Source organism: Podarcis muralis, chromosome 2, assembly GCF_964188315.1.
Source record: "Podarcis muralis chromosome 2, rPodMur119.hap1.1, whole genome shotgun sequence".
In the NCBI taxonomy this organism is placed as follows: Eukaryota; Metazoa; Chordata; class Lepidosauria; order Squamata; family Lacertidae; genus Podarcis; species Podarcis muralis.
Window position 1 is genome coordinate 86,001,928 of NC_135656.1, and position 21,715 is coordinate 86,023,642.

The 21,715-nt window shown below is 41.7% G+C and overlaps 1 protein-coding gene across 1 annotated transcript in view; it reads left to right on the forward strand.

Moving 5' to 3' along the window:
• The first annotated feature begins 3,046 nt into the window (after positions 1-3,046).
• Positions 3,047-21,715, forward strand: part of LOC114590882 (uncharacterized) — an 81,171-nt gene continuing 62,502 nt past the window's right edge. Inside the window, exons 1-8 of the mRNA XM_077923498.1 lie at positions 3,047-4,189; positions 7,236-7,304; positions 7,685-7,770; positions 7,936-8,022; positions 10,752-10,861; positions 14,861-14,983; positions 16,985-17,061; positions 21,454-21,671. Of these exons, the coding sequence (XP_077779624.1) occupies positions 4,122-4,189; positions 7,236-7,304; positions 7,685-7,770; positions 7,936-8,022; positions 10,752-10,861; positions 14,861-14,983; positions 16,985-17,061; positions 21,454-21,671 (838 nt within the window). The 5' untranslated portion in view covers positions 3,047-4,121. The remainder of the gene's footprint in view (positions 4,190-7,235; positions 7,305-7,684; positions 7,771-7,935; positions 8,023-10,751; positions 10,862-14,860; positions 14,984-16,984; positions 17,062-21,453; positions 21,672-21,715) is intronic.

Here is a 21,715-nt window from a genome sequence, read left to right on the forward strand (position 1 = left end):
GCCCACGCTCCTGGAAGGTTCGGGCGGGTTCCGGAGGTGGAGGGGGCGCGCGGGCGGTTGCCATTCTCACCTTGCCATCCCCAGGGCCGCGGTGTGAGAGGGCTTCCCTCGGGAAGGGCGGCGCCAGGCGGCGAGGGGCTCTTCACACCGAAGTGGGGGCGGGAGAGGCAGCTTTTCGGCCAGCAGGAGACAAGGCAAGGTCCCCCCCCCCATTCCCTCAGCATCCTCGGACCCTTCTCTTCCACACAGCCCTCCCTTCTTCTCATTACTCAGTCCCCCCCCCACACCTCGATGCAGGGCAGGATTAAAACCTTGAGAAAACCCAAATACTTGGAAGGTTTGGGTGTTTATATATGCATCTAGTTCAAAATATAAACAACAGTAAACCATAAAATGAAACGAAATGAAGTGAAACCTACAGTAAGATGGAAAACAATGCTTATTTGTGTGTACTTCCACTTTACTTGTATTTGAAAAAAGAAAATCCTCCCCACTTTTCTAATTGTAAAAATGTCCTCGATCAGATCCTCAAAACTAATGTTACATTCCATTCTATACTTAGTAGAGATAAGGCATCCAGCCTGGTAGGGGTGCCAACTTGAATAAAATATGGAGGTGCAAGTAAGCCATTCCCGGCATAATCAACCACATAATGCAGTGCACATTATGTCATTTAAATGGCAATGCCCATCAGCTTTGGTGGGACCCAGTGCCCTCAAATATTTTATGGGGAGGGCTGAAGACCCCTCGGACCCTAGGAGTTGGCTCCTATGCAGCCTGCCTTGTTATGTAGTTGTTCTGTTGAGATTTTTAATATACTTCAACTGAGAAAATGAATGCTCAGCAATTTGTGACCGTTAATGTTAAAAATCTAGCAATGGAAAATTGCTGTGGTGCCCCCCCTTCCTTTGATGCCCTAAGCACATGCTTATTTTGCTTAATGGTTAATCCTGCCCTGCCCTGGATTCCAGCATGGAGGAATGGTGAGCGAGGCACCTGGTCCCTGGCACTGCCCCTACCCACCTTCTGCCCCAAATTTACTAATAGTAAGCTGTACTGCTGTACTGGGAACTGTGGCATCACCTAACATATCTTATTGTGCTGCCTTTGGTCCAGCAAGGGCCACTGGCTTCTTGTTCTTTCTGTAGCGTAATCTGTGCACATGGTGCTTTGCAAAGGGTGTGTGTGAGAGGTTCCCTGTCCCATGGGGCTAAGAAGAAGGAAGGCAACAGCACCAGAAGTAGGAAAATGGTGGAGGAAGGGGGGGAAATCCAGGCAGGGTTAAATAGAGGATTATTTCCGTTGCACATACTTTGTATTCGTTACAGTAAAGGTAGCATTGGCTATAAATATAAATACACACACACACACACACACACACACACACACACACACATATTACTGGCCTAAAATGTAGTCAGGTTTGTTTATTTATTTCTCAATTCAGATCAGAACTGGTTTGGGGAAGAACACACCAGAATACAGTATTTCCTAAGAAATGGCAGGATAGATATTACTGTGACTAATGTTGTGGGTACACCGCTTCCCAAACCAGTGGTGGGGACACAGTGAATGCAGAGTAAATGGGAGTGTGTACATGACCACTGTTTCTGGAAGAAGTTGCCTTTTGTTCATCTGAAGAGCTATTCTGGATCTGACCAAAGGCTCCTCTAGTCCAATATCTTGAGACCACAACAAAGCCAGCCAAGTGCTTCTAGGAATTCTTCAAGCAGGGAATGAAGGCATCCACCCTTCCCTCATCAATTGAGACCCCGGGGATTGTTACTCAAGCAGTGCGCTGCCTTTGAACATGGAGCTTCCATTTAGCAATGATAGCTAATAGCAGTTGGTGCACCTATCTTTTCAGGACCTGGCTACATAAAGCCTTTTAAATATACCGTAATCAGAGATCTAGTAGCCATCAACACATCTTGTAGCAGCAAAGCCTATTAGTTAACTATGTATTGTGGGAAGACGGACTACCTTTCTTTTTTGTCTTGAATGTACCTCCAGTCTGTTCTACCAAATGATCTATAGTTCTAGAATGAGGGGGGGGGGGGAGCTTTCTTCTTCTCAACACAATTAATAACATATTACATTCCAGCTCTTCTCTATCTCTATGCAGATTCCATGGTAAGTGGATATCAGCAGCAAAAAGAAACTAGGCAGTTATTATATTAGGGAAAATGTAGATAAATTTGGTTTTTAGAAAGTCAGTACAAGCCAAACGGGGGGGGGGGGGTAAAGTGTCCTTAGAGAATAAAGCCCCATCTTCAAGTGCCATAATTTCCTCCAGTTTCAGATCCTGCTGTTTGTTTGTTTTTTAATGTTACTTATATTGACTACCTGCCTTCAAAAAAAAAAAGTTTATAATCTTGTTATGGTTTATTGCTTTAATCCTTGTGTTCCACCTTAACAGTCTTTACATTAACAGTTAGCAATTACCATATTGGAAGGAGTGAGGGCTTGGTACTACTGCAAAAATAAAAGGGCAGGGCAGGGATACCAGTGGGGTGAAGGCAGCTGATAGAAGACCATGGGTGAGTAAGGAACAGGAACAGAAGATCAGAAACAAAAGGAAGAGTAATGACCGCTCCCCACATTAACCAGCTTGGTCTCCGCCTTCCCCAGGTGGGATTCCTGGAGGTCTCCGCCTACCTCAGCCAGTTGCCCAATCCCGCCTGTGGAGGCTTTGCCAAGGTGAATAGGCCAGGTAGGGGGAGGGACCACCCTGTCCACACAATAGGGGGAGGATCTTACCTGGGAATCGTCAGTTGGCTCCAGAGCTTCTCCCACCCTACCCACCCTCAGGTAAGACTTATTTTGCAGGTTAACCTTTTTCTCCACAGGTACACGGGATCTGCTATGTCAAGGTCGCTGTTGAAGGGCCGGAAAGGAATTCTCCTGCATTGGCAGGTTTGCCTTTCCCGTAGCAAAACGTCACAACTTTGGCAGTATCAGGCCTTGGGCGGAATCCTTTAGCCTATCTTCCCTAAATGGGGGTGGGCATGTAGCGATGACCCACACCCCTCTTCTCTTTGATACCAGGGCTCCCCATTAAAGGGGTTGTTTTGAGGGGAGGCTTTGGCTGTATGCCTAGAGGTTGTCATTGCTCTCCCCTGCGACTGCGGCGTAACGGGGGTGGGCTCTCTCTGCTTGAACATATGTTCTCCAGAGCCAGCCCATCCCCCCCACACTCTGGATAACCCTGATGTTCCCCAGATCCCTGGCGGGGGACTGGGAGGGATAAACGCCCAATGCCTGAGCCAAGGTCTATTCACATCTGAAACATAATAAAGTTGTGGCCAATTTTAATCCCATAACACGTTGTCTTGAGTTGTTATTCCACACGGGGGCTGCCCAGGGTTTGGGGGACTCCGCCTGTCCACGCAATAGGTCCAGCTGGTGAGCCAAGCAGTGAGATAGCAAAACTTGGGATGGGGGTGAAGAGTTCAATGTAAGTTATCAAATGTGACACAAAGCAAGCAGAATGGGGAAGAAAGAAACAATTTAAAACCTTAAATTTATAACAGTAAGGGCTGAAGCCGACTTCCTTGGAAGGTGGTGGACTCTCCTTCATTGGAGGTATTTAAGCAGAGGTTGGATAGATGTCATGGATGCTTTAGCTGAGATTCCTGCATTGCAGGGGGTTGGACTAGATGACCCTCAGGGTTCCTTCCAACTTTCTATGATTCTATGAAAACTGGCACCTTGAACCAGACCCAGAATCAAGATGGCAACTATTAGGTAATATACCTTTAAAGTCGTATTCGTGTCATGTCCTTCATGTGCAGCAAACTTGGAACTATTCCATTTTATCTTAACAACAGCCAGTGATAATTGCTAACAATTTATGCCTTCCACCAGGAACCATTCTTATAAAATGTTGATCTATAGACTATAGTATTGAACTAGGTTCATGGAAAACCTTGATGCGCACACAAAATCCAAGCTATTTTTACAAATGGGATTTTCCACTTCCCTATGTAAATTCATGTTTTTGGTTTTTGAATTTCAGGTAAATGTTTTATTGGTTACTAGTATGGTGAATCTTCTGCACCAGCCAGAAATCAGCATAGGGTCTTATTTCTTCTGCACCTACTAGCCAATAGCTTTTGGTAATGGATATAGGCCAAGGGATTACCAGTGCTATAAAAAAGCAAAAACGAAGAGGTTCCAAGAAAAAAAGGTGAATATGGTACTATATTAAGATTCAACATATTAACTTTTAAATTATCCTTTTGGGTTTATCTGCATGTAACTTTGAAAACATTTTTTTAGTTATGCACCCTTATATGCCTCATTGTCACACTTCTAAAAAGAAATGGGTTGGGTGCAAGTCTAACTTGATCATTTTCTAAGTATTTAAGCCTTTTCTGCTATTTGTAGATTTGTGAAAGCTGACGGTGGGTATTCAGCAAGAAGTTTCACTCCTCTCAGCACGTTATAAAAGGCACCCCCTTTCTCATTATTTCATATGTCCATATACTGAGCCCTAAAGCAATCCCAAAAATCACAATAAATATACCCCCCCCCCGCCCCAGAGCTGAAAGACCAATGCTGAAAGTATCACATAATGTCTAATGTAGGCTCCTGCAAACAAAAATTAGTTAAAATTTTAATTCCTAGTAAAATCAGATTAAGGCTTTATTTTTGAAAAACCTCTTAATTAGAAATATGCATTTTTTCTAGGCACTTTAGTAGTTCGTTTTGTAGAAGTTTGTTGGTGGGGAGGGGTACTTTCTGGCATGCTAGACTCACTGGGATTAGTGTGTTCTAATGCTTAAGGCAGGAATGTACTTAGCTCTCAGGAACTTTTAACTAGCCTGTATCCAGAAGAGACCTCAGTTACAGTTCCTGCCTTCTGCTCAAGGCAATAGCTTGGCAGTCTTTCCAGCATTCCTGCAGTCAGGCGTGTGTTTCTTGTGTGCTTGGGATCCTGCAGACTGTTTGCTGTGTTTTGTTGGTGTGCCTGCTTGTCTTTTGCTCCAAGTTGTGCATTTTAGTTCCCCTCAGGAGGAAACATATTTGTTCTTGCGATTGTTAGAGCTGGCTACTGGAAGCCAAAGCTACGTTGCTGGTTTTGCAGTTATATTATGTTTGATGTGTTAACCTTTAACTTCTATTTTCTGATTGTTAACTGCCAGCAAAGTAAACCCAGCATTCGTTTTGAGATTCCATCTGGGGTCGTCCCCCCCCCCCCCCCGCATTAGTCATCACTTCTGTTGTATATGTGTAACATATAAGCTGTGTTGCACGCCACCTCAATCTCTGAGCGATGTGACATTCCTGGAATTCTTGGTTCATGTTTCCTTTTGGAAATAGGGCACAGTGGAGACTTTGGTGTCTCTATGATATCTGGTTTATTTACACACATGTACAACCTGAGTTTATGGTGGATGGGTTCACAGCATCAACACCCAATAGGAGCTTGTGTCTCCCATAGCCACAGCCTTGGATTCAAACAAAAATCAAACATTGCTTTCTGACCCTCTGCTTGCTTCTTCCCACCTCCCCACCCAAACTCTGACCTAAAAAAACTCAGGCTTTTTCCCATTTAACCATCTATGGACCATTATTTGTCCTCTATCCCCTTAATGGCCCATCCCCCAGGCAATGACCTCATGAGGAATCTAGCCTGGTTTATATTGCTAGGATAATATGGAGTAGAAGTCTGACGCCCACAAACTCATAACAGATGCAAGATATAAGATGACCTAGTTTCTGAGAAACCATAATGTAGCCCATAACTCATAATAAAACATGGCAATCATGTTATTTGTGATTAGCTGCATTGCCCTTCAGCTGTGAAACCATTTTGAATTAAATGTATAGTTAAACAGGTACTATATTAAATTTATTTGGGATATTTTGCCCTGTGGTAGAATTGCTGGTATATCTTTCTGTTGGTCTTTACACATCTCTGTGAAAAAGGAAGTAATTATCCTACCAACTTTTCTAAATTTCATGTATATTTTAGTATGTCAGACTAAACATGTGATGGGGGGGGGGAATATTCCATGATCTAGCAAGGAGCAAAAGCTGTCAAAAGCAGGCATTTGTATGGTTTGCCCTTCTAGATTAAGTGTGTGCATACAAAATAATATGCAGGGGAGAAACTCCTGCATTTATTACCCAAAATATTACATATTTTTCAGAACATTTTAATTTTTTAAAAATAATTTTAATTAAATTTTCAAATTTTACATCTCAAAATGAACATCTTGCATTACAGTCAACAACTTCCCTCCCTCCCCTTCCAAGGTTCTTTTAATTTGCCCACCATTCCTGCATATTTTTGTATATTCATCTAATTCAGTTCTCCCATCTTACATCCCTTTTAAATATGTTATACTGTTGAATTTACCTTAATACTCCCAGCGTTTTCAACTGTACACAATTATTTTCTACATACTCAGCAAAAAAATTCCACTCTTTAAATACCTATTCTTCTTGCTCTCTTATTCTACTTGTTAGACCTACTAACTCTGCATATTCTATCATCTTAAATTGCCAGTCCTCCTTGATAGGCACCTCCCTCACCTTCCATTTTTGGGCTAACAAGACCCAAGCCACCGTTGTTACGTACATAAATAAGTTTTTCTGATAACTGGGTACCTCTATCTAAACCATTCCTAATAGGAATGCCTCTTGGTTTTTTTGAGGGGAGGTGTTTAAAAAATTTTTTCATCTCATTATATATCATCTCCCAATATTCTTTAACTTTTTTGCATGCCCATCACATTTGAAAAAAAAAGAAGTTCCTTCCATTTCTTTACATTTCCAGCACAAATCCGATTTTGCTTTATACATCTTAGCTAGTCTGCTTGGGGTTAGATACCATCTATTAATCATTTTCATGTAGTTTCTCTTTCTTTTCCAGAACATTTTTAGGCCTGCTTTGCCCTATAAGCAATCATGGCTGAAAGCTATATTAAAATTTAGAGTCATGGGAAAACAAAAGTACACCCTCTTTCAATTCTGTGGTTTTACATATGAGGACATAATAAAAAAATTTCTGTTCCTTAGTAAGTCTTAAAATTAGGTGAATACAACCTCAGATGAGCAACAACACATGACATATTACACTGTGTCATGATTTATTTAACAGAAATAAAGCCAACGTGGAGATGCTATTGTTCCATCATGTTAAATGTGGTTTCTCTTCCGTTTTCACAAACTGCATTGTAGTATATTTCTTACCTAATCCAAATTTCTATTTCATTATTGTGAAGATTAACTTTTGAAGATGAGGTGCCTAGAATTGAAGAGCATTTAAAACCAAAGGATATATCACCTCAAGTGTAAGTACATACATACATACATATATTGTCTCTGGAGATCTGTCTCAAATAGAATCTAAAATTTGTAGCATATGAGCACCATTGTCACTTTAATGAGTCTTGTATACCAAATATGTTTTAATTCTGTTTTGCTAGCATTTTTGTGCCTGAAAACAACTTTTCCACTCCAAAAAAGGGGTACTTTGGTTATTTATTTGTTTGGGTTCACATACCATATAAAAACTTGCTTTATTTCATTTTTTTGTTTTTGTTTTTCCACTTGAATTTTAGAACTTTGAGTGCAATGTGGCCAGTGGAAATAGGTATGCTTCAGTCAGTACCATTTTCCCAGTGCTGTTTATGTATGTCTCTAAAAAGTTAAATTATTCTTCCTGTTGCAGATTTATAGGAAAGGGCACCGCCTTTCTTTCTTTTGGCTTCAGATTAATTAAGAGCTACACCCAGCAAGGTTTAGATATCATTGGAGGTAAGAAGATGTAAATTCTACCCAGTTAAAGATAAAACACCTGTAGAAACATTAGGATCCACCTTCCCTTTCCTCTGTGTATCTCAGTATCCTTCCAGTCATATAAATCTAGAAATGTTGTTTGAAGTCATGGCCTAAAACCATCTTCTTCACAATTCCTTTTAGCAACCTATTCTAGCAGGAGCAAACGACTCGTGTTGTTAGATGGGAAAGGATTTTTCAGTCTGGATTTCCTTCCTACTAATCTTTCTGGTAAGGTAAATCTATAGTCTGCTTTCAATTTCATTTCACATTTGTGTGTACTTTCAGAAGGAAGAATTAAACAAAGTACCAAGTAGTGTGCCCACTAAGAGCTTTATACCAGCCTCTGCCACTTCACATTTGATGAGTGTCTCTAATAATCTGCCTTTTTTAAAAAAAAACACAACTATTTTTCTGATGACATTCGGCAATATTCAACAAGTAATTGTGCAATGAGTTTCCCTTGTGTGTGTCGTACTGCAGGGGGTTGGGTTGAGAGAAACCCTACAACAGAATTAGGAGGGCTGGGGTGGGGTGAGGAAACCCCATTGTGTGATGAGAAATCCTTGAGTTGACAGAATGCCGCCTTAGTGCTACATTGAATTCCACCTTTAATGGTTTTGTTTTCAAGTGTATTTTCATTTTGTGTCAGTCCTTTTGATCAAGTAGCCCAGATTTCTCTCTTTTTTTAAAAAGGAAACAGAACATTAATTTCAGCATTAATGTTATTTTTTGATCAAAGTAAGTATTAGATGTTTTGTTTATTTTCTCTTCCTGTATAGTGTGTGCGTATACATGTCAGTAGTACTGCATGTGAGGGATGTCAGTTTGCATTTCTTAGTGCAGAAAGTATTGATCTGATGTCTAGAGATCTTTCCTATTCTATTTACGGTAATTCAAGAGGGTTCTGGAAGCTTCTCTGTGTGAAAGAAGCAAGCAGAAGGTTCATGGTGTTTGGATTATTTCTTCAGAGAAGCTGAGGACAGATGGTTTAATCTGGTTCTCTTATCTCTTCTGTCAAAGGTCATGCTGACTATATAAGTAAGGCCTGGGTTTTACTTTCTCTGTCTATCTTTTTGTTCTGCTGTGATATTCTGTTCTGTATATAGTGTTAAGGTTTAGTCTTGTTATAAGTTCTTGTTAGTTTAAGATTAATCTGCTGCAACTGACAGTGCCACTCCTAAATGTATTGGATTTGTGACCTTTATGCTCATTTGCCTTCAGTAACAATAAAGCTCTGCTGGATGAAGTACAATTGCCTCTGGTCTATTTTTGGGAACCCTGCAACATGTTTTAAGTTTTTCCTCCACACACACAGTCCTGGAACTACCCTCCTGACACCTACACCACTGCTCCTTATCTTTACCAAGCTGGGGTGCTGCCAAGGAAGGTCAGGGCTGTGCAGCTGAACCAATGGGAACACTGGAGTGTACAGCCACATGGCTCTGACCTTGCCCCAGCCTGGTCCAGGTAAGTAGCAGTGACAATGGTGCCAGGAATGTGGTTATCCGGCTCTTCCTCACCTCTCTCTCTCTCTCTCTCTGGTGGTTGCATTCTGTAACATGTCATTGACACAATAATAGCACATTAGTGGAGGATTTATACTGGACTGCACAGACATCATTCCACTTTATTACAGTACTTGTTCTGCGATGTTTCCCTAATATCACATTACTGCCGTCTGGAAGGGCAGCACAGCAAAAGTGGAGCTAAATAAATAAATAATTGGAACATTTTGCAGTATGAAAAGTTACAGGATTTCAGCAGGAAGTCACAGCCCTGTGTGTGTACATGCAGGTCCCACAATCTGTCCATATGGAAATTCACCTATCCAAATGTAAAGAATTGTGTCCACACCTCACTATACACTCTGCAGATTTAGCCCCCTTCCTTCCTTCCTTCCTTCCTTCCTTCCTTCCTTCCTTCCTTCCTTCCTTGTGGTTGCTGGGCAGTGGCAGCCATTTTGGGGAAGAAACCATGCAGGGAGGGAGCAAGATCAGATACAGTCATAGAATTGTAGAGTTTGAAGGGACCCTGAGAGTCGTCTAGTCCAATGCCCTGCAATGCAGGAATCTAAACTAAAGCAAAGGAAAGCAGGAGAGATCTGACAGATCAATTTTTTCCTTTGTCTCTCTTTTGATGGTTGGCTACAGCCAAACCAGGAACAAACCATAGAGAGAGATTGGGCAACTCCCAGTTTAGAAATGTTCCCATAGGAAACAATGGTAATTATGGACTCATTATGCTAATGCTTGTCTAATGAACAATTTCCAGGGAACACATTGTGTTCAGTAAACTGGACTAGCATTTATCTTAATCTGTTCTTTGAGGTCTCCTAGCTGAGGAGCCATTTATATTGATAAATCTGCTCTATTCAGTGCCCAAATCCCTTTTCCATTTCTGTTCTGCTACATACAGAGCATGAAATTGTTCACAATCCTATGCCAACTCAAGTTAGTCATGTTAAATATAATTTTAAATATTTCTTCTATTGAATTGTAGAATATGAATTTTCTACTGATTTTAATGACTATCTTCTGAGTAGTTCCATTGAAGATGGAGCCAATAGTATAAAACAGTTGGATTAGCTGAGTTTGTATTCAACTACTTGCCAGGAAGACATAGCAAACCAGAAATTCTATGCAGATGATTGAATGGACTGGTGGAAGAAGACAGATCTTGCCACCTCTCCTCTGCAGATCTACTTGGTGGAAGGCTAGTTAGAAAAACCTGCCTGCTAAGTGGTAGCACCTTTGCTGGCTGCAGAGGAGAATACTTCCCTTTCTCTGTAGCCAGCATGGAAACACATGCTAGTACTGTAGTGCCTTTGCAGCTTGTTTCCCTCACCCTCTCCCTGTCTAGTAATGTTTGTGGATTTATTTACAAGGCTAGATTAGATTCCCAAATAATAATAATAATTTTTATTATGTAAAATTTTTTGTCTGTGTTCAACTTTTCAGTTAGAAGAGAGTTGGAGTTTCCAAAGTCTCAGCTCAGCTCAGCAAGAATCATCACTTACTCTGAAAAGTATAATGTCTACTTTGTTTTGCAAAAAGATTTCTCAATTAAGGTAAAATTGTGTTTTGTCATTCTTGATACAAGTGGTTTTTTTCCTCATGAGAAGAGAAACGATTTGCAGATTCTGGCAGCAAAGTAATAGGACTTCAGTATTTCCCTGTTAGGGAAGATTTGCGCAGCATGTGAGCATATGGAACTAGCTATATGTCACTTTCAGAGAAGTGTAACAGAGCCCAAGTATAACTGCCCCCGTCACTTAATGGATCCAAATGGTTTCCAGAGAGTTGTAGGGGATGTTTTATCCCATGTTGATGTCCTTTCAGCTGATTCCCTGGTGGCCCACTGGAATGTGGAGTTAACCAGGGCTATTGACTGTTTGGCTCCGAAGTGCCCTCTCCGATTGCATGGAGCCTAGACAGCCCCGTGGTTTTCCATGGATCTAAGGGCAATGAAACAATTGCTGAGACGGCTAGAGTGCTGGTGGCTGATAACTCATTCTGAATCTGACCGGACACGGGTTAGAGCTCAATGCCGAGCCTACCAAGTGACGATAGCGACGGCAAAGAAGACCTTCTTCACCGCCTCTGTTGCATCTGCGGAAAACAGCAGCAGGAGACTCTTTCAGGTGGTTTGCAATTTAGCAGAGCCACCTGCTCCATCGGGGCCCAGTACGGGCCACATGATCTCCTGCAATGATTTTGCAAAGTTTTTTTGCAGATAAAGTTGCTCAGATTTGGAAAGAGGTGGACTCCACCGTGGGAGCAGGGCCAGGGCGGGAGAGTTGTAGATTCCTGTCTAGTTAAGTTGCATGGGATCAATTCCAATCTGTTACCTTCAAGGATGTGGACAGGCTGCTTGGACAAGTGAAACCAACCACCTGTCTCCTTGATCGCTGCCCATCCTGGCTTATAAAAGCTAGTCGGGAAGGGCTGGGCAATGAGCTTCGTGGGGTGGTGAATGCTTCTCTCTGTGAGGGAGCCTTCCCAGTCCCACTGAAAAAGACGGTTATCAAACTGCTTCTTAAAAAACCATCTTTAGATGCGGCCAATATGGCCAACTATCGCCCAGTGTCGCATCTTCCATTCTTGGGTAAGGTGATTGAGCAAGTGGTTGCTGAACAATTCCAGGCATGCCTGGAGGAAGCGGACCATTTGGATCCCTTCCAGTCAGGATTCAGGCCTCATCATGGGACTGAAACTGCCTTGGTCGCACTGGTTGAGAGGTGAGAGCTGTTTCCTAATTCTGCTGGATCTCTCTGCGGCTTTTGACACCATCAACCATAACATCCTTCTGGACCATCTAGAGGGACCGGGAGCAGCCGCCAAGACCATTTAACACCGGTCTTGAAAGACCTACATTGGCTCCCAGTACGTTTCCGAGCACAATTCAAAGTGTTGGTGCTGACCTTTAAAGCCCTAAACGGCCTCGATCCAGTATACCTGAAGGAGCATCTCCACCCCCATCATTCTACCTGGACACTGAGGTCCAGCTCTGAAGGCCTTCTGGCGGTTCCCTCACTGCGAGAAGCCAAGTTACAGGGAACCAGGCAGAGGGCCTTCTCAGTGCTGGCACCCATCCTGTGGAACATCCTCCCACTAGATGTCAAAGAGAACAACTACCAGGCTTTTAGAAGACATCTGAAGGCAGCCCTGTTTAGGGCAGCTTTTAATGTTTGATGGATTACTGTATTTTAATATTTGGAAGCCGCCAAGAGTAGGTGCGGAAGCCCAGCCAGATGGGCAAGGTATAAATAAATTATCATCATCATCATCATCATCATCATCATCATCATCATTTTAAAGTTCAAAGCAGGTTGGGGAGAAGGGAGTTCTGAGTGAAGAAACTGGGTGTTCAAAGGGTTAAGTGCTCCACTTCCATGTGCAACATCTTGGCTTTAAATTATTCACTTTCAAAGCCACATTTCACTTTCAAAAGCAGTGTTGAAGCTCAGTTGCATGCCTTTGCATGTGACATATGAAAACTGTTGTCTGCTTGAGATGCCCCTATTTACGTGAAACTCCAGTATTTTAGTAGCTGTACCTGGTAATCTACTGTCTCTGCTTGTGCATCCACCACCCCCCTTTTTCCCTTTGCCTGTTTGGGGAGATTTTGTGGGTGCCTTCTAAACATTTACAGAGCAATCCTAATTATAGGAAGCCAGTGTAATTTAGGGACGCGGGTGGCGCTGTGGGTAAAAGCCTCAGCGCCTAGGGCTTGCCGATCGAAAGGCCGGCGGTTCGAATCCCCGCGGCGGGGTGCGCTCCCGCTGCTCGATCCCAGCGCCTGCCAACCTAGCAGTTCGAAAGCACCCCCGGGTGCAAGTAGATAAATAGGGACCGCTTACCAGCGGGAAGGTAAACGGCGTTCCGTGTGCTGCGCTGGCTTGCCAGATGCAGCTTTGTCACGCTGGCCATGTGACCCGGAAGTGTCTCCGGACAGCGCTGGCCCCTGGCCTCTTGAGTGAGATGGGTGCACAACCCCAGAGTCTGTCAAGACTGGACCGTATGGGCAGGGGTACCTTTACCTTTACCTTTAACTCACATTCACATAAACTATCCCATTCCAAACTCCATTCAGGAGCTTTTGGCAAGGGCTAATGCCAAGTGTAGGGGACCAAGCTTTGAGGTGTGGGCCCTGAGTCACATGACCAAGCTGAACAGGGTTTGGAATAGGTATAAGTCTCTCTTTGCCCCAACCTGCGCCTGCTGCTCCTCTGGAATGTCCCTTTTAGTTCAGCAACATCTGGCAGACCAAAGGCTTCCCACACCTGCCTTAGCACATTAGCAGGTAAGGCTTAGTCATACTGGCCACATGACTCGGAAGCTGTCTCTAGACAAACACCGGCTCCCTCAGCTTATAGAGCGAGATGAGCGCACAACCCCAGAGTCGTCCATGACTGGACCTAATGGTCAGGGGTACATTTACCTTTTACCTTTAAAGGTAAAATCAGCGGGCACTACTCTTGAGTAAGCATGCTTAGGATTGCAGTGGCAGTTTTGATCTGTAACCGAAAACATGGGCATCCCATTTCCTTTTTCATTCAGCCCAGAGACACTGTTGCAAAGCTAATGAATACAAGCATGCAGCAGTCACAAAATAGCCTTTAAAGAGGTTCTGACACTGATGCTTCTGTGAGGATAGGAATGAGACGGGTACACAAGATGCTTGAATCTTCAACATTGCTTATTACTTTGGTAATCCAGACAGCATTTTTTGTCAACTCTTCCATATCTGAGCTCATCAATCTGGTTTGTCTGTCACAGCAAGCCAAACTATAGTGTTGTTGGATCTTGTTCAAAATTCACAGTTTGAAAATTACCTTATTTTTCTGTGTATAAGACTAGGGTTTTTTCCTAAAAAATAATGTCCAAAATTTGGGGGCGTCTTATACATGGATAGATCTTCCCCCATTTTCTTAAATTGGAGTCCCCAAAAATACATGAGCATGTCTTATAGACGGGAAAATACAGTATATATGTATCAGGAGACATATTGTCTCAGAATGTTGCAGAATGTTGCTTTCTTTTGGGTTGTGAGAAGAAACAGGTTAAAAGTATATACGTATTATAAACTGAGGGAAAGATTTAGGATTCTTGATAATGTTTGATATTTTGGAGAATATCTGGACAGGGAGTCATAATTTTTCATTGTACATCAGTATAATAGAAAATTATTTTATAGTAATAACCAGATGATACAAAAAAAGTTCCATAAAACGTGAATCTAATACTGAAAGGGGTTTCCCCCCTCATTTATGGTGAAAGCATGAGAACACAAATAAATTTTGGATACAAATTAAACAGGCCATGGAAATAATAATCCAGAAATAGTAATAATACTAAATTATAATGCAGTAATGGTAATAATATTAAATTAAAATGCAGAAATTATTATTATTATTATTATTATTATTATTATTATTATTAAGAACCCGCTTTATTTTTACTGACAAGGAAAGAAAGTATGTGCACATTAAAAAGAGTTAACTTTAGATGTAATTTGAAATGTTGTAAAATACAAGATATTTGACATCAGTATTTGTTTTTTTAAGGTTTACAACAAGGATTATAATGAGACTTGTTCAGTAGAAAATCCAGGTTTTGGACGGTTAACCTTTCTATCATTCAACCCAGTGAGAGATGAACTCATCGGTGGAGGAATCATGGGAGTAAAGGTACTGCCATTGCCATTTTATTTATAAGCCACATTTTCCCAGAAATACCGTATTTTTTGCTCTATAGGACTCACTTTTTTCCCTCCTAAAAAGTAAGGGGAAATGTGTGTGCGTCTTATGGAGCGAATGCAGGCTGCACAGCTATCCCAGAAGCCAGAACAGCAAGAGGGATCACTGCTTTCACTGCACAGCGATCCCTCTTGCTGTTCTGGCTTCTGGGATTCAGAATATTTTTTTTTCTTGTTTTCCTCCTCCAAAAACTAGGTGCGTCTTGTGGTCTGGTGCGTCTTATAGAGCGGAAAATACGGTAAATCTGTGCTCACAGTCACAGAAAAAAAATCAAAATACAACAACAATACATAGTAAGCCATATAGTAACAATGCAACATAACACACACAAACAAATCGCCAGCAATTAACAGTTCATTTGACCTAAACATTTAAATAAACATACACATTACTAATAGATCAAGTCAAAACATATATTAAGCAACAGTTGGTCTACTGGCAGCTGTTCCCTTCTGAAGGCTTTTAAGGCTGGATGGAGGCACAAGACTAGTAGAGATAGTCTTTCACCCCTCACAGTTATTCCTCTGGAAACAGCTCCCTTCTGAAGGGATGTAAAAACAATACAGAGGCCTAGGCAAAGCGGCTAGTAAAATTCAAAAATGACCTGGGCAAAAGAGGAGAGAAAGGTACCCCGCATGGTACCTGTTTTGTAACTAGCCAGACTCAGCCATAGAAATGCCGTTTTGTGGTGGGTGCCCATGGTGTTTTCCAAATCTGCCTGCAGGCCCAATAAGTTTGGCAAACCCTGCTTTTTTGTTTGTTGGTTTGTTTATTATTTGAATAGTCAAGTTCATGATTCCATGGCAGCTTACAACACTGGATACTTTCAGACATAAATGAAACAATCCTTGTAACATTTTAGACAGAAGGCATCTTGGAAGCTGGTGAATCCCATCAACTCCGTAAAGAGGTGTGCTGAAAGCATTGTTGCCAGTCAGTCTTCAGCAGAGTGGACATTCTATAGGTGCATGAACACTAGAATTATGTTTTCCTGCATTAAGTTTGAAGGCATGACGCCAAATTAATGTAACTTGGAAGCTGCATATTTAGGGGTACTGATCAGGAAAATCAGGATATATGAGGCCTCTTATTTTGTGAATCACTCACTGGAATCCAGATTTTATCAGTTATGTGTATATGCATTATTATTCCATGGACACTTCTATTATGTCACTTGGTGGATGGCAAATCATGCAAAAACTATTGAACTATTGAACAATTAATATTGATTTCTGATCCACATAAATATTTATTATTCTTTTTCTACTGAATTACTGAATTAGGTGGATTCAGTTGAAGAAGAAGAAAAATTTAGTGCTTGTTTGGTACAGAAACCTGTAAAGCTATCATTGCAGCTCTCTGATGAATATTTTGCCTGCTAATAAAAGATTTCTGAGAATAGATTTTTTTTGGTGGGGTTCATTACTTATACAGTGGTACCTCAGGTTATGTACTTAATTCATTCCAGAGGTCCATTCTTAACCCGCAAGTGTTCTTAACCTGAAGCACCACTTTAGCTAATGGGGCCTCCTGCTGCTGTCGCGCCACTGGAGCCCAATTTCTGTTTTTATTCTGAAGCAAAGTTCTTAACCTGAAGCACTATTTCTGGATTAGCAGAGTGTGTAACCTGAAGGGTATGTAACCTGAGGTACCACTGTATAATACATATTGCTATTTTAAAAGAACATGAAGATTTCTTCCGTCTGATTCTAGCAGTGTCCTTTCTAATAAAAAATAAAATAGCACACTTTCTGAAATGTAAATCCCTTGCCAAAAAGATTTCAACACAGCTCAATCATACACATATTTACTTGGAGATAAATCTCACAGCATTCCAAGTAAGTGTCCATAGGACTGCAGTCTTAAACTTCTAAATTTCCAACTGATGCTATTTAAGCTTTTCAGCTAAGTTTATAATATTTTCTATTTTAGATTTGGAAGTTTAAAGAAAAGAGGATCTCAGAAGAATCTAACATCTATCCAATGTGCAATTATGGCCTCTTCCCCAGGTACATGATTTTTTTATTATTTTGGAATGAGCATTTAGACTAAACAGCGCAGACTGAGATGCCTGTATATGTGCACCTTATTTCTTTGATGCAACCCATCACAATTTATGTATGTGAGTTGGAATATACAAATATGTGGAAGTATAACTATGAGAAAAGTATCACCCTTTCCATTTGTGATTCAAGCTTTCTGGTGCTCATGGAGCTGCAGCCAAAATATCATCACACAAGCAAAGAGGTATCAGCAGACTCAGAGTAACCTGAGGTTTGCATATATGCAAACATTGTTTAGGATATACATGAGGGAGCAACACCCCTTTTCCCAATAGCCTCATCATAACCATAATAATGTTGAGGGACTGAGAGCAGGGGAAACAGGCAACAGCTTAAGAGAGGAAATGGAATTAAGTTGCTGAAGAGAGGAAAAGACACATAGATTTTATATATATATATATATATATATATATATATATATATGCTTTCGTAGATTTTCACGGGTACAGGAATGCAGGTTTTGGTGTCCTCGGGTATCTTCCCGTGTAAAAGTTGGGGTGTCTAGGCGACGTTTCGACGAGGTCTCACTCGTCATCTTCAGGCTGGTGCTTTCGGCTTCTTGTTACTGAAACAGAGCAGGATCTCAGTGTTTGAGTTCCTATAAATACTGTAGAGGAGGTATGGTGTATAGCCTCCAATGTTCTGGGCAGAGAGGAAGTTCCCAGGCTAGTGTGCCTTTTCTTCTTTTGTTCCTTAATTGCTTGAGGGATATCTTGAGTGATTTCTTGAGTGATATCCTGAGTACCACTTAGGTGGGTCATTAGGTGTGGATTAGTTGCTAAAGCCTTTGTGTCTTGACCTCTTGAACTTTGTGAAGAGTTTTTCTGAGAAGATGGGTGTACTACATTTAGTTGTGCTCTGGCTTGGCTTCGTGTATAGGGGCGAGCTGTGGTTTTGTGGCCTGTGCCAGCCAGATCTGTGTAGGGATTGCAGGGGGGTGCAGCATCCGGAGGTGCCACCATGGTTTGGCTACTGGATGGTGTCTGTAATTTATCTGTGGAGAGGGTCTGGGTTTGGGTCTGGTGTGGTTGATTGGTGATGGCGTTCTGTGTGCCTCTGGATCTGGTGTCAGTTTTTGTGGGGAGGGCTAATTTCCAGATGTCTGGCAAGCGGGATGTGTCGTCACGCTTGTTCATGTTGTGAGGGTGTTTCTCTATCTCGATGGCTTCCATGATTATTCTCTTGTGGTGATGTTCCATGTTAGAGAGCAATTTGGAATCTGCAAAATTAATTTCGTGTCCTGTTTCTTTCATGTGTTGGAAGAGAGAGGAAGTTTTTTCTTCTTTTTTGACGGCATTCTTGTGTTCTGCGATACGTGCATTTATTCGTCTGTTTGTTTGTCCAATGTACGTGGCTGGGCAGACTTTGCAGGGTATTTCATAGACCCCTTGGTTTTCCAACTGGATTTTATCCTTGGGGTTTCTGAGGATATTGGCTATTTTTTGGTTGGCGCAAAAGGCTGTTTTGATATTGTGTTTATGGAGGATTTTGCTAATTTTATCTGTAGTGCCCTTGATATAAGGAAGGAGGGCCATGCCATTGTTTTCTTCTGTGTCTTGGTTTTTGGGGGGTGTTTCTTTTTGGATTAGCTTCGTAACCCTGTTTTGCTGGTATCCATTGGCAATTAACACATTTGAGAGATTCTGTAACTCAGTTGTCAAGTGGTCTTTGTCAGCCAGGCGTTTGGTTCTGGAGATGAGAGTCTTGGCTACGGAGTTTATTTGTGCAGGGTGGTGGTGTGATTGTGCATGTAAGTAGCGGTTGGTGTGTGTTTTTTTCCGGTAGATAGTGTGTCCTAGGGAGCCATCAGGTTTTTTGTAGATTAGGACGTCAAGAAAGGGAAGTTGGTTGTTGGCTTCTATTTCCATAGTGAATTGTATTTTGGGGTGTAGGCTGTTGAGATGTGTGAGGAAGCTGTCCAGTTTTTCCTTCCCGGGAAAAGGTGATGGCTCCCTAGGACACACTATCTACCGGAAAAAAACACACACCAACCGCTACTTACATGCACAATCACACCACCACCCTGCACAAATAAACTCCGTAGCCAAGACTCTCATCTCCAGAACCAAACGCCTGGCTGACAAAGACCACTTGACAACTGAGTTACAGAATCTCTCAAATGTGTTAATTGCCAATGGATACCAGCAAAACAGGGTTACGAAGCTAATCCAAAAAGAAACACCCCCCAAAAACCAAGACACAGAAGAAAACAATGGCATGGCCCTCCTTCCTTATATCAAGGGCACTACAGATAAAATTAGCAAAATCCTCCATAAACACAATATCAAAACAGCCTTTTGCGCCAACCAAAAAATAGCCAATATCCTCAGAAACCCCAAGGATAAAATCCAGTTGGAAAACCAAGGGGTCTATGAAATACCCTGCAAAGTCTGCCCAGCCACGTACATTGAACAAACAAACAGACGAATAAATGCACGTATCGCAGAACACAAGAATGCCGTCAAAAAAGAAGAAAAAACTTCCTCTCTCTTCCAACACATGAAAGAAACAGGACACGAAATTAATTTTGCAGATTCCAAATTGCTCTCTAACATGGAACATCACCACAAGAGAATAATCATGGAAGCCATCGAGATAGAGAAACACCCTCACAACATGAACAAGCGTGACGACACATCCCGCTTGCCAGACATCTGGAAATTAGCCCTCCCCACAAAAACTGACACCAGATCCAGAGGCACACAGAACGCCATCACCAATCAACCACACCAGACCCAAACCCAGACCCTCTCCACAGATAAATTACAGACACCATCCAGTAGCCAAACCATGGTGGCACCTCCGGATGCTGCACCCCCCTGCAATCCCTACACAGATCTGGCTGGCACAGGCCACAAAACCACAGCTCGCCCCTATACACGAAGCCAAGCCAGAGCACAACTAAATGTAGTACACCCATCTTCTCAGAAAAACTCTTCACAAAGTTCAAGAGGTCAAGACACAAAGGCTTTAGCAACTAATCCACACCTAATGACCCACCTAAGTGGTACTCAGGATATCACTCAAGAAATCACTCAAGATATCCCTCAAGCAATTAAGGAACAAAAGAAGAAAAGGCACACTAGCCTGGGAACTTCCTCTCTGCCCAGAACATTGGAGGCTATACACCATACCTCCTCTACAGTATTTATAGGAACTCAAACACTGAGATCCTGCTCTGTTCCAGTAACAAGAAGCCGAAAGCACCAGCCTGAAGATGACGAGTGAGACCTCGTCGAAACGTCGCCTAGACACCCCAACTTTTACACGGGAAGATACCCGAGGACACCAAAACCTGCATATATATATATATATAATGAAATATCTCTCTCTCACACACACACACACATATATGAGAGAGAAATATATATATATGAGAGAGAAATATCATATTGTCTCAATAGATCAGCTCCTGCTTAATTATGAGAAGCTATTTTCAAATATGCTTGGGGTAGAAGTGAAAGTTGCCAGTAGACATTAATGGAGAAACCAAAGATTTTGTTTCAGCTAGGATCTGACAGATGTGTGTCTACTCCCTCCCCGTCCCCCCCCCCCAAAAAAAAGTTTACACAAATTCTATTTTAGCTCACAGCTTTACAAATGGAATGAAAATGTTTACTTAGGCTGAAATCCTATACTACGCTTGCCAAGGATAAGCTCCATTGAGCAGATCTTTTGGCAGGCTTTGGGCAGAGATGTGGAGTGAAGTGTTAGGTGATATTTTGCTGCCAGACTTTTATAGAATGATGAACAATTTAATGCTGATTTTTATTGTTCTGTTGGAGATATTCTTTGTATTATATTTGATTTCAATTATAAAATATTGTTTTATATTTTTATTGTTGTGAAACTTTCTGGGCCTATTGATAAATAAATAATAGTATGCAATACGTTTAGCAGTGTGTGGTTATACCCATGTCTTGGGTCCAGAGTTTTCATGAGCAGATCTTGGTTCATGTGATACTCCAATTGGATGGAGAGAGGGAGGAGGTGGTTTTTGCTGATTACTTCTTCCCTCTGTAGCCCCTGGTGATGCTTGGAAAACTGTGCTGGAGGGTTGAGGAAGTGACCCTGGTTCCTGCAGCTAAAAAAGAGAATGTGTGTGACTTGCTTCTTTCCTTCCACCATTGGCTCTCGGTGTCCTTTCCACAAACAGAAGCAGCCCTTCCATTTGTAGAAGTCACACATTGGATCCAGCCATATATTTCTTGCTCAGTAGTGACAGTTCATATAAAACATCTGGTTCTAGCAGATTTTCTCTTTTTATCAGATTCAAATAATTCCTGCAGTATTTTCACATTGCTATGTTTTATTATTGTGTATATATATTTAATGCAGTAGAGAATATCCACACATGGGGAAAAGGTGGTGCACAAATATGGATTTTGATGTCCTTATGCAAAGATACTACTGCTTTTCTGAATGCCATTTCACCTGCTACAACATAAACGGGAAAATGCTATTCGAGATACCAAATGCACATAAAACCGAAATTACCTCTTGTGTCTACTCATCTGACGTTAACGTTTTGGTTACTTCCTGCAAAGGCAATGAAAGTAAGTTGTCCCAGAGAAGCTGCAAATAATCCAATGTTATCTTC